The sequence below is a fragment of the Acipenser ruthenus genome, chromosome 46 (genome assembly GCF_902713425.1).
Source record: "Acipenser ruthenus chromosome 46, fAciRut3.2 maternal haplotype, whole genome shotgun sequence".
In the NCBI taxonomy this organism is placed as follows: domain Eukaryota; kingdom Metazoa; phylum Chordata; class Actinopteri; order Acipenseriformes; family Acipenseridae; genus Acipenser; species Acipenser ruthenus.
The window spans coordinates 7906265-7920933 of record NC_081234.1 but is presented as its reverse complement, the minus strand read 5'-3'; the positions used below and the strand labels follow the sequence as shown (position 1 = coordinate 7920933).

The 14669-nt window shown below is 38.3% G+C and overlaps 2 protein-coding genes across 2 annotated transcripts in view; one reads left to right on the top strand and one right to left on the bottom strand.

Moving 5' to 3' along the window:
* Positions 1 to 284: 284 nt before the first annotated feature.
* LOC117397763 (R3H and coiled-coil domain-containing protein 1) lies at positions 285 to 11993 on the top strand (the record flags this gene model as incomplete). Its single annotated transcript, XM_059013575.1, has 9 exons — positions 285 to 351; positions 2116 to 2230; positions 2759 to 2896; positions 3512 to 4091; positions 4329 to 4504; positions 5820 to 5890; positions 6522 to 6617; positions 7279 to 7401; positions 10272 to 11993. Coding segments are annotated over 8 exons (1356 nt in total), but the record flags the coding sequence as incomplete, so codon positions are not given.
* The window catches only part of LOC117397837 (lysyl oxidase homolog 2B-like), a 57485-nt gene continuing 50831 nt past the window's right edge, over positions 8016 to 14669 (bottom strand). The window contains exons 11-14 of the mRNA XM_059013507.1: positions 14379 to 14494; positions 13948 to 14084; positions 12053 to 12164; positions 8016 to 9860 (exon numbers count right to left, since the gene is read on the bottom strand). Of these exons, the coding sequence (XP_058869490.1) occupies positions 9790 to 9860; positions 12053 to 12164; positions 13948 to 14084; positions 14379 to 14494 (436 nt within the window). The 3' untranslated portion in view covers positions 8016 to 9789. The remainder of the gene's footprint in view (positions 9861 to 12052; positions 12165 to 13947; positions 14085 to 14378; positions 14495 to 14669) is intronic.

Below are 14669 nucleotides of genomic sequence, written 5' to 3'. Positions count from 1 at the left end.
CAGTGTATTTCGTGTATTTGTTATTTTTTGCAACGTGTGTGTGCAGTGCTGTGGCATATGTTTCTATAAGGGGAATCTTTCAAATATAAATGAGCCAAACCCAGCGGGTTAATAACAAGCAAGTTGACTCTAATTATCACCCTGCACGGCTGGCTGAAGTTTTTCCTCCAGCCCTGTAGGTGGAGCCACTGCAGCACAAGAGCAGAACGAGACACTCCAGCGATAACTCGGGCCAATGTATCTACTTGATGGTAGATTTGAACCAGCTGGTTGTGTTGACATGACAGTCGGGAAGCGAAAAGAAGACGAGCACACGTTTTAGTCGTTTAGGAAAACACACAGTGACAGGAGGTAATTCCAATCTACTTCATATTGCCATGATTACAAACGGCTTTAATTTGATACAGATATGTCGTTCGAGATACTTAAACCGAGCGAGGTGTCTCTGGGTTTACAGACTGTGATACTACACAGTTCTGTGCTGAGAGAGTCGTGGAGATTCGTGGTTAATAAAATATGTTTTGCTATGGAAAGTGAAAGCTTTATCGTGACCGGTACTTTATCAGCAACGGTCAATGGGGCTTTAAATCAAATTATATCGATATGGAGTAAGACTAAGCTGTTTAAATACCTAAACATTTACTGTAACTTCGCTGTATGGAGGACGAGGATCTGAAAACACCATAAGCGAGGTTGTCTTAAAATGTACCTCGAATTGCGTTTCACACAAAGCCAGTCGTTTGATTACACATTTTCAGGTCCAGTATGTCTAGCTACACATTTTCAGGTCCAGTATGTCTAGCCACTGAGTTGGCCGTTTCTTTAATCGGAGGAATAGGGAATTGGGGTTACTAAGTTGACTTTTTTTTCTTTTCTTCCTTCAGTTAAACTCAGAAGCAGTTGAAATAAGTAAATAATAACACAATCATAATTTAAAAATGTAACATTATGTGCAATATATATATATATATATATATATATATATATATATATATATATATATATATATATATATATATATATCACAATAGGGACTCGCTTAAAAAGCTAACTTGGCTGATGGTACAGTATAGAATATTACTTATTAAACACATAATCAGAATTATTAAACAAGTAATCTATAAGCTTGTAGAACAAATTGTTGTGCTGTCAACTTGCTGAGTACACTGCTGCAGTTTTGAACTTATAAAAACATATATTTTCGGGGACTTGGTAACCTTACAGAATCAGTCACACCGGGGCAGGGCTGTTGTGGGAGCTTTGGTCGTCTGCTTCTATCCAATAGGATTTGGACTAACAATAAAACACCGTCATCTTTTTTGCGTTACATTACAACAAAAATAACTCAGACCAATTCGTTTAAAATGGTTTATTAAAATCTATGTTTGACAAACATTGCATAAAATACCGACCAACCATCCTTAACCAACGTACTACACTAAATTACAGTAGTAATACTAAAATCTGTACTAAAGTACCGACCAACTCACCATCGGTAAAGACCAGGTTTGAGTCAAAGCCGCTTCTTCTCAATACTGAAATGTCTTATTAAATAATAATAATTATTATTTATTTCTTATTATTTATTTATTTATTTCTTATTTATTTCTTAACATTTGTTATTATTATTATTATTATTATTATTATTATTTATTTCTTAGCAGACGCCCTTATCCAGGGCGACTTACAATTGTTACAAGGTATCACATTATACATTATTTCACATTATACAGATATCACATTATTTTGACATACAATTACCCATTTATACAGCTGGGTTTTTACTGGAGCAATCTAGGTAAAGTACCTTGCTCAAGGGTACAGCAGCAGTGTCCCCCACCTGGGATTGAACCCACGACCCTCCGGTCAAGAGTACAGAACCCTATTAATTATAATATTATTGCCATTTTTACTCAAGTCTCTTTTTTTGCATACTACTCTAGAATTGCACACGATTATATTTGCCTTGCGATAAAGCATTGTATAGATTGTATACAGTATAGAACTACAGAAATAATACAGGCGGCAACATGACAAGCGTGCTGCGCCGTCTGTCGAGAGTTTAACAGTTTCTGCTTTTTTATTTTTATAATTCGTATTTAACATTTCATTTAGGCATCCTGGCGTTTGCGTGTTTAGACGGCACTTACCTTCCGAAGCAGGAAAATGAGTTTGTCCACAAAATCGTGGAGGACTTGGAAAACTTTCTACAGGAAAACGACGAGAAAAGGTAAATGAAGACTTGTTTATTAGGACTAATGATGATAATAATGATAAGGCGCCTCGCATGTATCCATACTACTTACTGCAGTAACTGTATTATAATTGATTTACCTTTAAAACACTGATAGCTGTGCAACTGTATTGTATGTTTTTTATACTGTAAGTCTACTGCATATGCGTGACTTTTGCAATACATCATGTACGTTTTAGGAAGTGACCGCAGCTAAAATACAGACAGTACTGCTACGGACAGTTTTTTGTTTGTTTGTTTTGTGCTAATAATTGCCTCTGCTTTTGTATTTATTTTTCTGATGTAGTTTATTGTCACAACCTGTCGTACATTATTTATACAGCATAGCTAGTTTTTACTTTGATAAGAAGACGTTTGGACACGCGTTGTTTAGCAGTGCCTGCGCGTGTCTGGCAGTCCCTTCTTTCTCTCTCTCTCTCTCTCTCTCTCTCTCTCTCTCTCTCTCTCTCTCTCTCTCTCTCTCTCTCTCTCTCTCTCTCTCTCATATGCCGTTTTCTTTTCCAGCGTGTTGCTTTTTCCTCCGCTCCCCAGCCGTCTTCGCTACCTGATACACAGAGCTGCAGAGAACTACGAATCTTTAAGCACCTTTTCTGTCGGGGAGGGATGGAGTCGACGCTCTGCGGTCTGCCACTCTGAACTCAGGTAGAGGGTGGTGCAATCTGTGATACCTTTTTTTACTGTTTCCCCTGTATATGCAAATATTTTAATTCATGAAGAATACATGTTTGAAAATCTTACAAAAGTTAACAAAAGTAAAATTGCCTGGTGGCGGCCCATGCACCTTTTGGCTGGCCGCCCTGGTGGCCTGTGGTCACATTTGGATTCATGACCACCTGTCTAACTCATGGGCCACTTGGTCCTGAAGTTTTCCAAAATGCCCATTTTAATTTTTCCATGTGGGGGTTAACTTAGCCGAATAACGTTAGTGTCACTTTAAAAGTTTCTTTTCAAGGGCTCTCCAACAAAACAATAATTAATTTATGTCTTATGTTCACTAGTATTCTAAATGATTACAAATTCTGTTACTCAATCTTACAGGCTTCCAGATTGCATGCAGGCTTTTGTAGTTTTGCCTTTCAACTCTGCTCATTATTTCAGGGTATAATGTAGGACTCCCGTTGCATAGCAGCTGGAGCTGTTCCAGATTCCATAGCGTTTAATTAGTCTGAGCCCGAGATCACAATTAGCACTAGCAAGAAAATCTGGAAAGGCTAATACTGAAGTTTTAAATAAGTAAGTTGTTTATTGATTTTATAGGTTGCCCACTGAAGATGACACTGAAGAACAAACCAACTTAAACCACAAGCACAGGGAGGCCAGGGAGATGCAACGCTTCAGCAACAGCAAGCCGCCAGAGAAAAGAAACTCAAGGGGCTGGACCAACAAGCGGCCCGATAAAGCCATCTACGTTCCCAAGGCGCTGCGACAGAAGGTGGAGAAGGAAAGCGACGGAATCGCGGACGACAGAAACAAAATGGATAAGCCCCAGTTCGACACCTCCGAGAACAGCCCGAGCACCTCCGAGGATTCCTTCACGTCGGGACTGTCCGCGGAAACGGACGGGGAATCTTCGACGTGGATCAAGGACTTTCCGAACAGCAGCGACTCCAATCAAGACACGGTGTCGGACAGCACGGACCAGTCAGTCAGCGAGCAGGAGACCGCAGTGCCCGCTCACAGCAATAGCAGCTGGATGAAAAAGTACGGACAGACGGCTGATTACTTCATTGCCATGTCTTTAGATGATAAACAGGAAGACCACGACAGGAGAGCAGATACAGCCTCGAAGCATGCAGAGGACAGCGAGGACGATTACGAAGGCTATTTTCTTAAAGAGGTTCTTTTATTAGATTTTTTTTTTTTTTTTTTAAATATTACCGTAGACTTTCTTCTTCAGATCAATACATAGTAGTATTTTAGATTTGTTTACTGGTCTGTTGCAATTGACTGAAGACCACAAGAGTATCCACTGTACTACACTATTTGTCTTCAAATGATACCTGCAAGTTCTGAATGCATGTGTATGTGTGACTGCCCTATTAGCTGACCTCGCTCATTTGATCTCCTATTTTAGATCACAGCTTATCTGAAAGAAGCAGACGAAGTCTCCATTGAGCATGCCCAGTGTGACTACTCTTGCTATGGAAACCCAAGGATTGAGCCAACGGAATTTGGCCACGTTATTGAAATATATGACTTTCCAGCAGTATTGAAAACCGAAGATATCCTGGACGCGTTTGCAGATTTCAGGTCAGAGAGTGTGCTAGTCTTGGTATAGCTGGAAGCCAACGCACCCCGCAGCCACTGTCCGTGCGTGTCGGTTAACATTTATCATGAATTGTTTGAAAATGCTGAAAGCCCTTTAGGTGATCCTGACCCTGTGTGTATTACTAGCATGCACTGCAGGGCGGAAGCATCTGACATTAGTGTCCGAAACCTTTTATTCCCCATTCTTTCCTTGTCAAGTATTTAGTTATTCTGGATCACACAAACAGATACAATTTAGAATTCAATTATTTTATACATATACACACTAGCAGCAGTTTGAGCTGTTGATGGTTTTACTGTGAGCTTAATTCGATAAGCCTGAGGCTCATTGATCTTAGTCCTTATACACTGAGTGTGCCTAACAAAAACTGATGTTGATAAAACTACTGTGCAATGGGAGCCTGTGGCGGAGTATCTCGCCCCTATTTATTATTATTTGTATTTGTTTGCGGCGCGGATAAAAGCGCAGCGTCTTTTGGTATTGTTTCTTATATTTATAATTTAAAAACCCCGTGAGGATGCATGACTGATCAGCTACTGATTATTTAACTAGCTGCCAGTCATGCATCCTTACCAAATGCGTGCAGACTGTGGCCGAGGGGTAATAAGATAATTAACAGCTAGTTAACCCCTCGGCCAGAGTATAAGAACCTGCAGCTGTCCGTGCTGCAGGGTTGGGGTGTACAGAGAGGAGGTACAGGGAGATAGATTAATTTGGCCCTCGTGCCCTTTGGTTTCTGTTTTGTTGTTTTGTTTAAATCTTTTGTTTTGTTTATTAATAAAATCAGCTGAACGCCGTTGCGTTCAGTTTCACCCGCCCATCCATTGTTGTGGTTCTGTTACTTCCTGGTCCGTGACGTCACCACACCTCACCACTGCAAGCCATCCTGCCACAGAGCCTTATATTCATCCCTGATGGCCATTAATACATGCTTGTTACTGTTTTGAATGAACCTGCCAGTGATGATGTTACTAATGCAATTAGGATGGAGGAAAATCTCTGCTTTAAAGTCTTAGATCAGCAAGCTTAACAGGTCCTGATTTAGCGCTGATCTCTGACTACTTTACCTAAAGTAACAGTGGCTGGTTCAAGATATAGTGCTAACCAGGGTCTGTGAATCCAGCTGTTTAACTGCTTGTTTAAACGGATCCAATCAGTCTGCACGGCAGGCGTCCTGGTTTGTGCCCAGCCTCTCCAGTTAAACCAGCAGCCTTTCATTAATTTCCGGTTGTGCTTCACCTTGTCTTTGTCACTGTATTGGAATCTGACGCATTGTTTTTGATTGTTTTTATACAGTGAAGGAGGATTAAAAATTATGTGGGTGGACAACACTCATGCCATGGGAGTATTTTCAAGTGAAACAGCAGGTATGTTTTTTTAAGCTTTGGTCTTTGCTTTATATATATATCTAGGCAATGTGAAAATCCTAAACATCACACAGTAATGCTTGGCCACTGGTTTTGTAAAGGATTGCTGTTATTGCTTTATAGCACCAACAAGACAGAAATATGTTGGGCTTGTTGCCAGATGCCTAGCTTTTTTAATTTGTGAAGGATTGGTGTCAATATAATGGTGGCACCTGAGAGAGAACTTACATCAACTTTCATGTAGTAGGGATAGATATTCCAACTTTTCATTAATATTTCAGAGGCAAATTCCAGACTTTCTTGATCATTTTCTGATGTATTGGCCATTCGTTTCTGACTGTCTTCTGAGTCCAAAGTGACCTGCGTGATGCAAAAAGCCCCACTCTTTCACATTATACCCAACACCCATAATGACACAGCTTTTACCTAGTTTTACATTTGGGCTGGATTCAAGTCACTGGATTGGCCAGTTTCCAGAGTTTGTTGAATTTAATGAATGGAAAATGGACCATAGCGTTTGTTATTTAGCATCTAAACCTTGATCAGTACGATGATAAAAAATATAAAATATATTCATTTGGTTAAAATGTTGCTGACCTTTCATTAGTTGTGCTTTGTTGTGGTTGTTTAGCATCGCAGGCTCTCACCATACAACACCCCCTGCTGAAGGCACGCTGTTTATCCAAAGCAACCAAGCAATCCAAAGGAAAAGCATTAAGACGTGCAGGTTGGTGTCTGACTGTCATTCTGAGCGTGTCGCTGCACACCAGCAATAAAGAATGAGTCCAACTCCATTAAATGGGCGACATTGTGCTAGATCTGTGTTCGGTAGAGAATATGGAACCAGGTACCCATCAATTTCAAGCTCCGGTCTGGTAGCCTAGCGTTACATTAATTGCATTAAAAAGACGCCGACCATACCAGGTTCTCCTGCCTTCTCAGCTTCGTTAGTATTGATAACTAATTTTAACCAGAACTGCAGTTGTCTGTTAAACAGTTAAAAATGGGTGTGCAGCTAAGAAAGAGATATATGCTCACCACTAGTCCCACATATTGCTTCCCATTTCATGAACCTCACAGCTCTGGCTAGTGAATTAGCCTGCGCATGTTGTAAAATTATGTTATTTTTTTTCTATGATCACCCATAATTTTAAAGACCCAAAAAAAAGAAACCCATTTCAGCGGTAATTCGTTGTCAACGAGGGACGCTGCCTCAAATCGGAGTAATCATGCCCAGTCTCCAGCGAGGATTACGTTTTCAGTGGCTTTCTCAAATGGTTAACAACAAGCTGTTCTTAACGCTTAAGCTGTGAGAATTAAAAGGTGGGCTTCTATGGATTTGCATTGTTAGGCAGGGCTGTTCTCCTAAAAGGTGTTTGTTGTTCCAGAGTTCATGCAGCCAGTGAAGCTGAGGCCGCGCACGGATACAGTGGTGGCAAAAAGAATGGTAACCAGAGCGCTGGGCTTGCAGAAAAGAGGCAACCGAAGACAGATGTTCTGAGACTTCAAGAGTAAGCAGAGAGCCCCCACATGTGTGTGTGTGTGTATTTGTTACCAAACCATTGGATTTATCGTCTGGGTTTTAATAGATATTCCAGGTCTCCTCCGGTACCTTCGATTTTGTCCGTTGCCACGTATACCGAGAAAAGAGTGTGAATTTCCCAAACGCTATGCAGTAGTCTCTTGCTAATCGGTTGGGACCGGACCTTGTTGAGATAAGTTTGGAGTACTGATCACAATCTGTACCATTCCAATCAGCTAGTTTTTTTGTGTTTTAGGATTTTTTTTTATACATATATGTCATGAAAAATCGTTTGTGTAACCCTTGAAATAAAACATAAGTGTTGTATGCATAAGTACGATATTAAAGTTTTTATACTGCATGCATTTCGGTATTGTAGCATGGTTTGGATTATAGGGCAGTTGGAACTACCTGGGTCTAATGTAACTCCCCTTGTGTCAAAGAAATTGAATTTAGTAGTGTCGACTTAAACTTATTTTCTATTTTTTTTAATGAATATATAACTCGCCTTTTAAAATGAAGACTTGTCTTTTGATTCCATGAGATTTATATTACAGTGTAGCCAAATGAAAAAAAAACAAATAAAGGGCAATAAGCAAATACTGCTTCATAAATCATACCTTTATTATTATGGAGGGGAAAAAGCACAATATTGATTTCATTCAAGTATGTGCATACATAACCATTTGTCCTCATAAAACAGAGGATCACATTGAGCACCATTTAAACATTTACAAAATAAGCAAACAAAAGAAATCTGTCAACACGCATACCAGTTGCTGCTTTTAAAAATGTAACCAAAAAAAAAAAAAATACAATGACAAAACAGCTATAAATCCCTGACTTTTACAACAATAAGTTACGTATAAATGCTTGTTATAATAACAGATTAGATATTTAAATCAAGACTAGGAAAAAAAATAAAACAGATATACAAGAAAGATTGTAAAAAAAAATAATACAAATTGAAAAAAGGGATAGGTGTAGGTAAGACTTAAATGAAGGTAGACCTTCGGTTTAATCTTGAAGTCCAGAAGAGAGACACGGCGAGGAAAGGCACACTGCAGAGAATAGTTTGGGTGACTGCTGTTTCTGGGGTGTAGCTGGATTGGGGCAGTGTTGTAGCCAGGTATCTGTGCTGCCGTCTAGTGGCACACGGTTGCTATTTTCAGTCAGTGGGACTTTTTATCTACTGTTAAAGGTTTCATCGCTGACACTACAGGTTCTGTGAGGCACGTTCGGTGATATTCAAATGTAAATCAGTGGTTGACCTTTTAATGGGTAGTAAACTTGTCACTCCCAACATATCACATGCTGTATGTTCATGCTGCCCAATACTACCTCTCTGTGCATAGAGATATACATGTGGCAGTCTGGCTGAGTTGCTACAGTGTGTACAACACATACCTTGCACATTGTAGATCTGACTTGATATCACGGCTCAGAGATATAGATGAAAGAAGTAGGCAAGTACGAATCACCCCAATGTGAAACATAAAAGAAGCCATCGCCTTTAAGTCCCAATTATTTCAACTAGTTTAACTGCCAGTGCAAGAAATACTTAATTTTGGCGTGCAATACACAGCTTCTTATTGGAGTGCTACTTTACATTGGATAGGAACATTGAATTCCAGTATAGCACCAACTACCTGTTGGTACTAAATCGTATGACTTATCAAGGCACTGGACATATCATTTTCCACTTTCCTAAATTACATTTTGTAAGGAAAAACTCAGCGCAACTATGTTTTTACTGCTTGGGTTATCAAGCATGAACTGGCTTTAATGCTTTAAAAATCGAAAGGAAAAACCCCAGTGGTTTAAAAAAAATAAAAAATAAAACATCATCCAGATTTCACAAACAAAAACAGGGCTTGCATTAAAAAGTGCCTGTCGATCCCCACTGCTTTCCATTAAATTCAGTACAACCTGCTGTAAAGTTTTAAACTCATATGTAAACGTGACTGAAAAATTGAATTACAATGTAAAGCATAATGCCCACGTTATATTTAATACTTCAGATGCGATCCCTTGTTGCCTGTTTGTTTTCTCATTATTTTTTCACCCTATATTCGGGCAGTCTGTGCAAATTGTACTGTACTTCTAGGATTAGGTCATTCCATTAATCCAGACACCTAACCTGGCAATGCAAGCCCAGCTGGGACATGTTTTATTAATGTAATACAGGGAATGAGCACCTTGAACTAGCCAAATGGAGAAACTGTCCAGCACTGATTTAAAAAAAAAACCAAACATTTAAAACATTAAAAAAAGGGATTTAAAAATAAAATGACTTTCTTTTTCTTTAGTGGTTGGGTTGATTTGCTTGAGCCTCCTGTGTACGTCGCGTTCAGGCAGCGTCTTGGTCCCTCTTTATTTACCTGTGTGAAAGCTGGTTGGTTTCGAGTCCGGGGAACGTACTCTCTTGTTCAGCGCTAAAGGAGCCCCCTATAAAAGATATCATAAAACATTTGTTAAACAGCTGGAAACGGGTTAATTGGGCAATCGCAGATATGAAACAGATGTTTAGAATACTTTTATTGAACTTGGAAAGCAACTTCGAGAAACATGCATATTAATAGATATGGGGAGTACGTTTCCTTTTCCTTACGTCATTTAAGGTAGTATTGTGCAGTTAGGGTTGTAGTATGTTTTAATTTGCTGTTGGGGTCTGGTTATTGTTTAAGACAGCTGCTGAAATTCTGTTCAGTTTTCTAAGCAAAAGTAACCTAAAACAACATTTCTGGGACCTTTAGTCATAATGTAAAATGTGAAAGTTGCTTGTACATTAAACCTCTGATGCAATCTGGTACTGTTAACGTGTAGTTCCTTGTTTTAATACAGATCTTTCTTTTTCAGGACATAGAAACCTGCAGTAAAGAACCAGGGAAGCAAATGCAAGAGGAGACACCACTGGCACGCGTGAAATAGACCATTTCAAGTTCACGTATGTCGTTTTTACTTTGGACATACCAACACCAGTTGCCAGGAGTGGGCGCAATAAATAACGTTTCTTTAAAACTGCATGAAGAAATCCATCAAGTGAAACCAAAGTGGAGCAAAAGGCTGCAAAATCCATGCCCAAGTCTGGTTTCAGATTGTTTGAGTGAGGCGTATTGAAGGGGTGCTTTTTAAAATGCAGTCATTACTATTGTAACTAGTTTGTTATTTATTCATACCCTTGATTTACAGGGTATTCTACAAGCATCAACAAAGGGATGATGCATCTACAAGTTTGCATCTCTATTTAAAGTACTGATACCTATGGTGAAGAATTTAGGGACACATTTATTAGCCGTTTTGCAAAACCTGTGCACCATTTGTTTCTCAAAAGAAAAATAATAATTTAAAGAGAAATTTGGTCTGTACTGTCTTATACTAGCTGTTTCAACAAATTAATGAAGACAGTAAAATCAAAGTCTTTTCAACTAATAATACATTTACCAAAGCGTCTTGCAAACGAAGAAGTTGAACATGCGGTAGATCCGTTTTTGTGTGTGTGTGTGTGTGCAGTGGACCATGGACTCAGGACAAACTGTTAACCTAAATACTGTGAATACAACCAGTGACAACTACTGTAGCATCAAATGCACTGTGTAAGTAGGCAGTAACATGATTGGATTCAACAAAAAGTTTAACAGGTTATTAGGGAGGGTGTATTGATTACAACACATATTGCAAAAGAATTCTATCGGTGAATAGATTAGTGAGAACAGCATGCAAGAATAATGTTATCTACATGCGAGTTCAAGCCTAACCTGTTTCTTACTGTGCAGTTCTTACAGTATGTCACTGACTGTCTCCAGTATTATTCTAGCCATCTAGGTAACAAACATAAATGTGTTTTTGCTACAAAATAATGATTACAGTAATGCCATCAATAGTCCTAGCTTTTAATGAATGGAGAAACAATTTATTTATTGCCAGCTGAATAAAATACATGGCTTAGGTTTTAACAAATCGTTTTACTTTTATAAAAAAAATAAAAAAAATCTACCATACTTGTATTGTAGATGTAATCATTTCAATTAGCGCAATTTACAAACTAGCTACAGACAGCTGTGTAATTATTTCGGGTAGTCTTTAACTACGCTGGGCTGTTTCAAAATAGCACATGGTTTGTAGACGTCACTGCAAAACAGTATTTCTGATCCGGGTAGACTTTGATTAAATAAAGATTTGGGCTAAATGCATCAAAAAAGCATCTCCATGTGAAAAATATTTGGCACATTTGCCACTTTCCTGGCTCCACTGCAGATTACCAGGGATAAAACAGGATCCTCAATAAGAAACAGGACATGTTTTTAATACTTGTGTGTTTTAAATACCATGTGAAACGAGATGGTGTAGGTTCATCGAACCCCTGATAACATCTGGCTGGGTTGTATGCACTATATTCTGTATTGTTTTTATTGTCTCCATTTATATTATGGTAATTTTAAGTAGAATTGTTCAGCCTTGTGTAGAACACTCTTAATGGATACTGAACTCAAAAGCGTAGGGTGTGTTGTTTTTATATTGGTTGTGTTTCATCTGTTGAGATGGGATTTTTGTGTATAAATACATTCCCAATGCTACTCCTCTCTGCTTACCTGTTTGTTTCATTCATTTTTTTAAAATGTATTTAAAAGAAAGATTACCTGTATGACAGTTGTACATCCAGACTCTGTGTCCATCATATCGACACCGGCATTTCATCACGTTGTTCGAGTAATCAGACTCTGCTACTTCATAGTTTGGGTTTATAACAGTCTGAAAAGTTGAAAATCAAAAAGAACAAAATTTTCTGGATTATATTGCAAATACCCCTTAAATGCACACTTTAACAAGCACAATAAAATATGTACTGATTATTGTTGCACAGAACACTTTGAATATTTTGTTTATTAGGTTACTAACATTGGGGCAAAATTCTAAAAGAAAATAATTTAACAGAACTACAATGTGACTCCCAGACCTATTAAACAGTCATTGGTGTGCTTCTTATTGCTCTTAAAAGCAGTTTTCCTAATCTACACTTATCTATGCAGAGCTAAAATGGACTGAAAAATACAATGACAGTTTTGCTCAGTAGGTGGTGCAACTGAGCAACATTTGAAACCAAAGCCTGACCTTATTTAGTGTTTGACAGTGAAAGATTGCACGCTGTGTTTTTTTTTTATTAACATGGGAACTTGTTTATTTTTTTGGGTGTCGCCACATAGAGTGCGTGAAGACTTTAAACCATTCATAAACACACCGCTCTTTGACTCCCAAAATAACCCCAACTTTTTATTACATGCCGCAGGGGATTGAAAGATAATCTAGTAGATTTTAAAGTATTTACTGAAATACTAAACTAACATTAAAAGTACCTTACTGGAACTGAATTCTGTATTGATCAGTCCAATATACATGTATTTACATTAGATCAATTCAAATAAACATTTTCTTTTGATGAATGCTGCACTGGAGAAAATAAACGCTTCCAATTTCCCTAGTTTCAGGGTTATATATTTATTTATATTATGTTTCTTTAAACACATTTACCATAATTGAACAACATAATAACTGTAGACAAAGTAATCTGATCCATGATCCATGATAAACTATACAGGGCTTATTTTCTTGCCTGATATTCTTAGAAACTTAAAGGAACTTTTTAAAACTGCTCAAAGCTGATCATGCTGTTTGAAGAAAACTGAATGCTGACATGAACTATAGAAAGTTGCCTCCAAACTTCTCGTCAATCTGACAGTCCATAGTGCAGTTTACTGTTCAACAAGCATATACCTTTTTAGGATCCAGCAGGAAGTAAATATCTGACACAATTCCCTGTTTCTGTGTCCTGCAGTATCCAATATAAAACTATAAGAAGTGAAACGTTTCTCAAGGTGACAGCAGTCTGCTTGGTTTCGTTTCTTGTTGATTGATCTCAGAAGGTATGATTGAGTTTGTAATGGATTGCATGTTTCAATCTATCAGGAACTAGCTGCTACCTTTGTACGGTAGAAGAGGATTATCTATCATTTAAACAGTGATGGATGTAAGTAGTGCTGTGTTAAAATGACATGATTTTTCACTATTTTTCTTAATTGTATGTAGTAATGTTAAGTACATAAACTCCAGCTGAATTAATTCAGCTATGGCCAAAGGTTTTGCATCACCAAGAATTTTAGGATTGAGACATAAAAAATAAAAATAAAAACCTATATGAACATAATTTAGATATTTTATTTAACATCATGTAATCAAAGAAACTACAAAATGATATCACAAAAGTCTACCGGAAGCTATACAGTATTTCATGTTAGATTTCGGAAAAAAAATCTGTTTGGTGTCTGTTTTTTGTTTATATGGAAAACTACAAAGCAGTATGTAATTCAATATGTTAACGTAACATATTTCAGCAGGCTCCATTTGACTTTATGAAGAAGAAATTTCAATAGGGTGATGCAAAACCTTTGGCCATAGCTGTAGTTAAAGAGTGGTGGTGTTTATATCTGCCACCGTTTCATCCTCCAGATCTTACTCATAGGATCAGCGTATTGCATACCTGGAAGATGTAATCTCCCGGTTTGAGATCCGTAATGTCAATCCACTGACAGTCAATGTCATGACGGTACACATCCCAGCAGCCCACTGTGATTCCTTGTTCGCCAAAATTGGCGCATTCGTACCTTTTAGAGATGCCTACAAAAAAAACCACAGACGCCTGTTTAGTATGGAGACAGCATGAGAAGGTGCAGTGCTGCATGACGTATATAAAGTTTCATAGAAGAATGATAATAGGTTGGCTTCGAAGGCATTAGCCAAAACGTTTACCGATTAATCAGTCAAAATGGTATTCATTGTTGCAAATTCTAATGTCCCTTCCGTATGAGGCTTGCTGTTAAGGCCACATTTTGTGGTCCCTTGGCTGGCCTCAATAGAGGTTTCTCTGTACATCACAGGCACTCCGCTGTAGACTGCATGGAATGCACTCACCTTCATCACATTCCGTGTCCTCCAGACAGAAACTGGCTTTGTGTCCCTCGGCCACCTTGGATCCGTTGAGGTTCAGGAGGTCGTAGTGTGTGAAAACTTCCATGCTGTGGTAGTGTCTGGAAATGAGACAAACAACTCTTAGACAGAGCGGCCACTTCACTGAGAACCAATTCAGTGTTATGCAGTATATAAGGTCTAGAGAAGTTCGGGGTTAGAGGAAAATAATCATAATTAAAAGGAGCTTGACAGTTACCAGCTGGAGCATCTGGAAATCAAAGACCACTGTGTCAC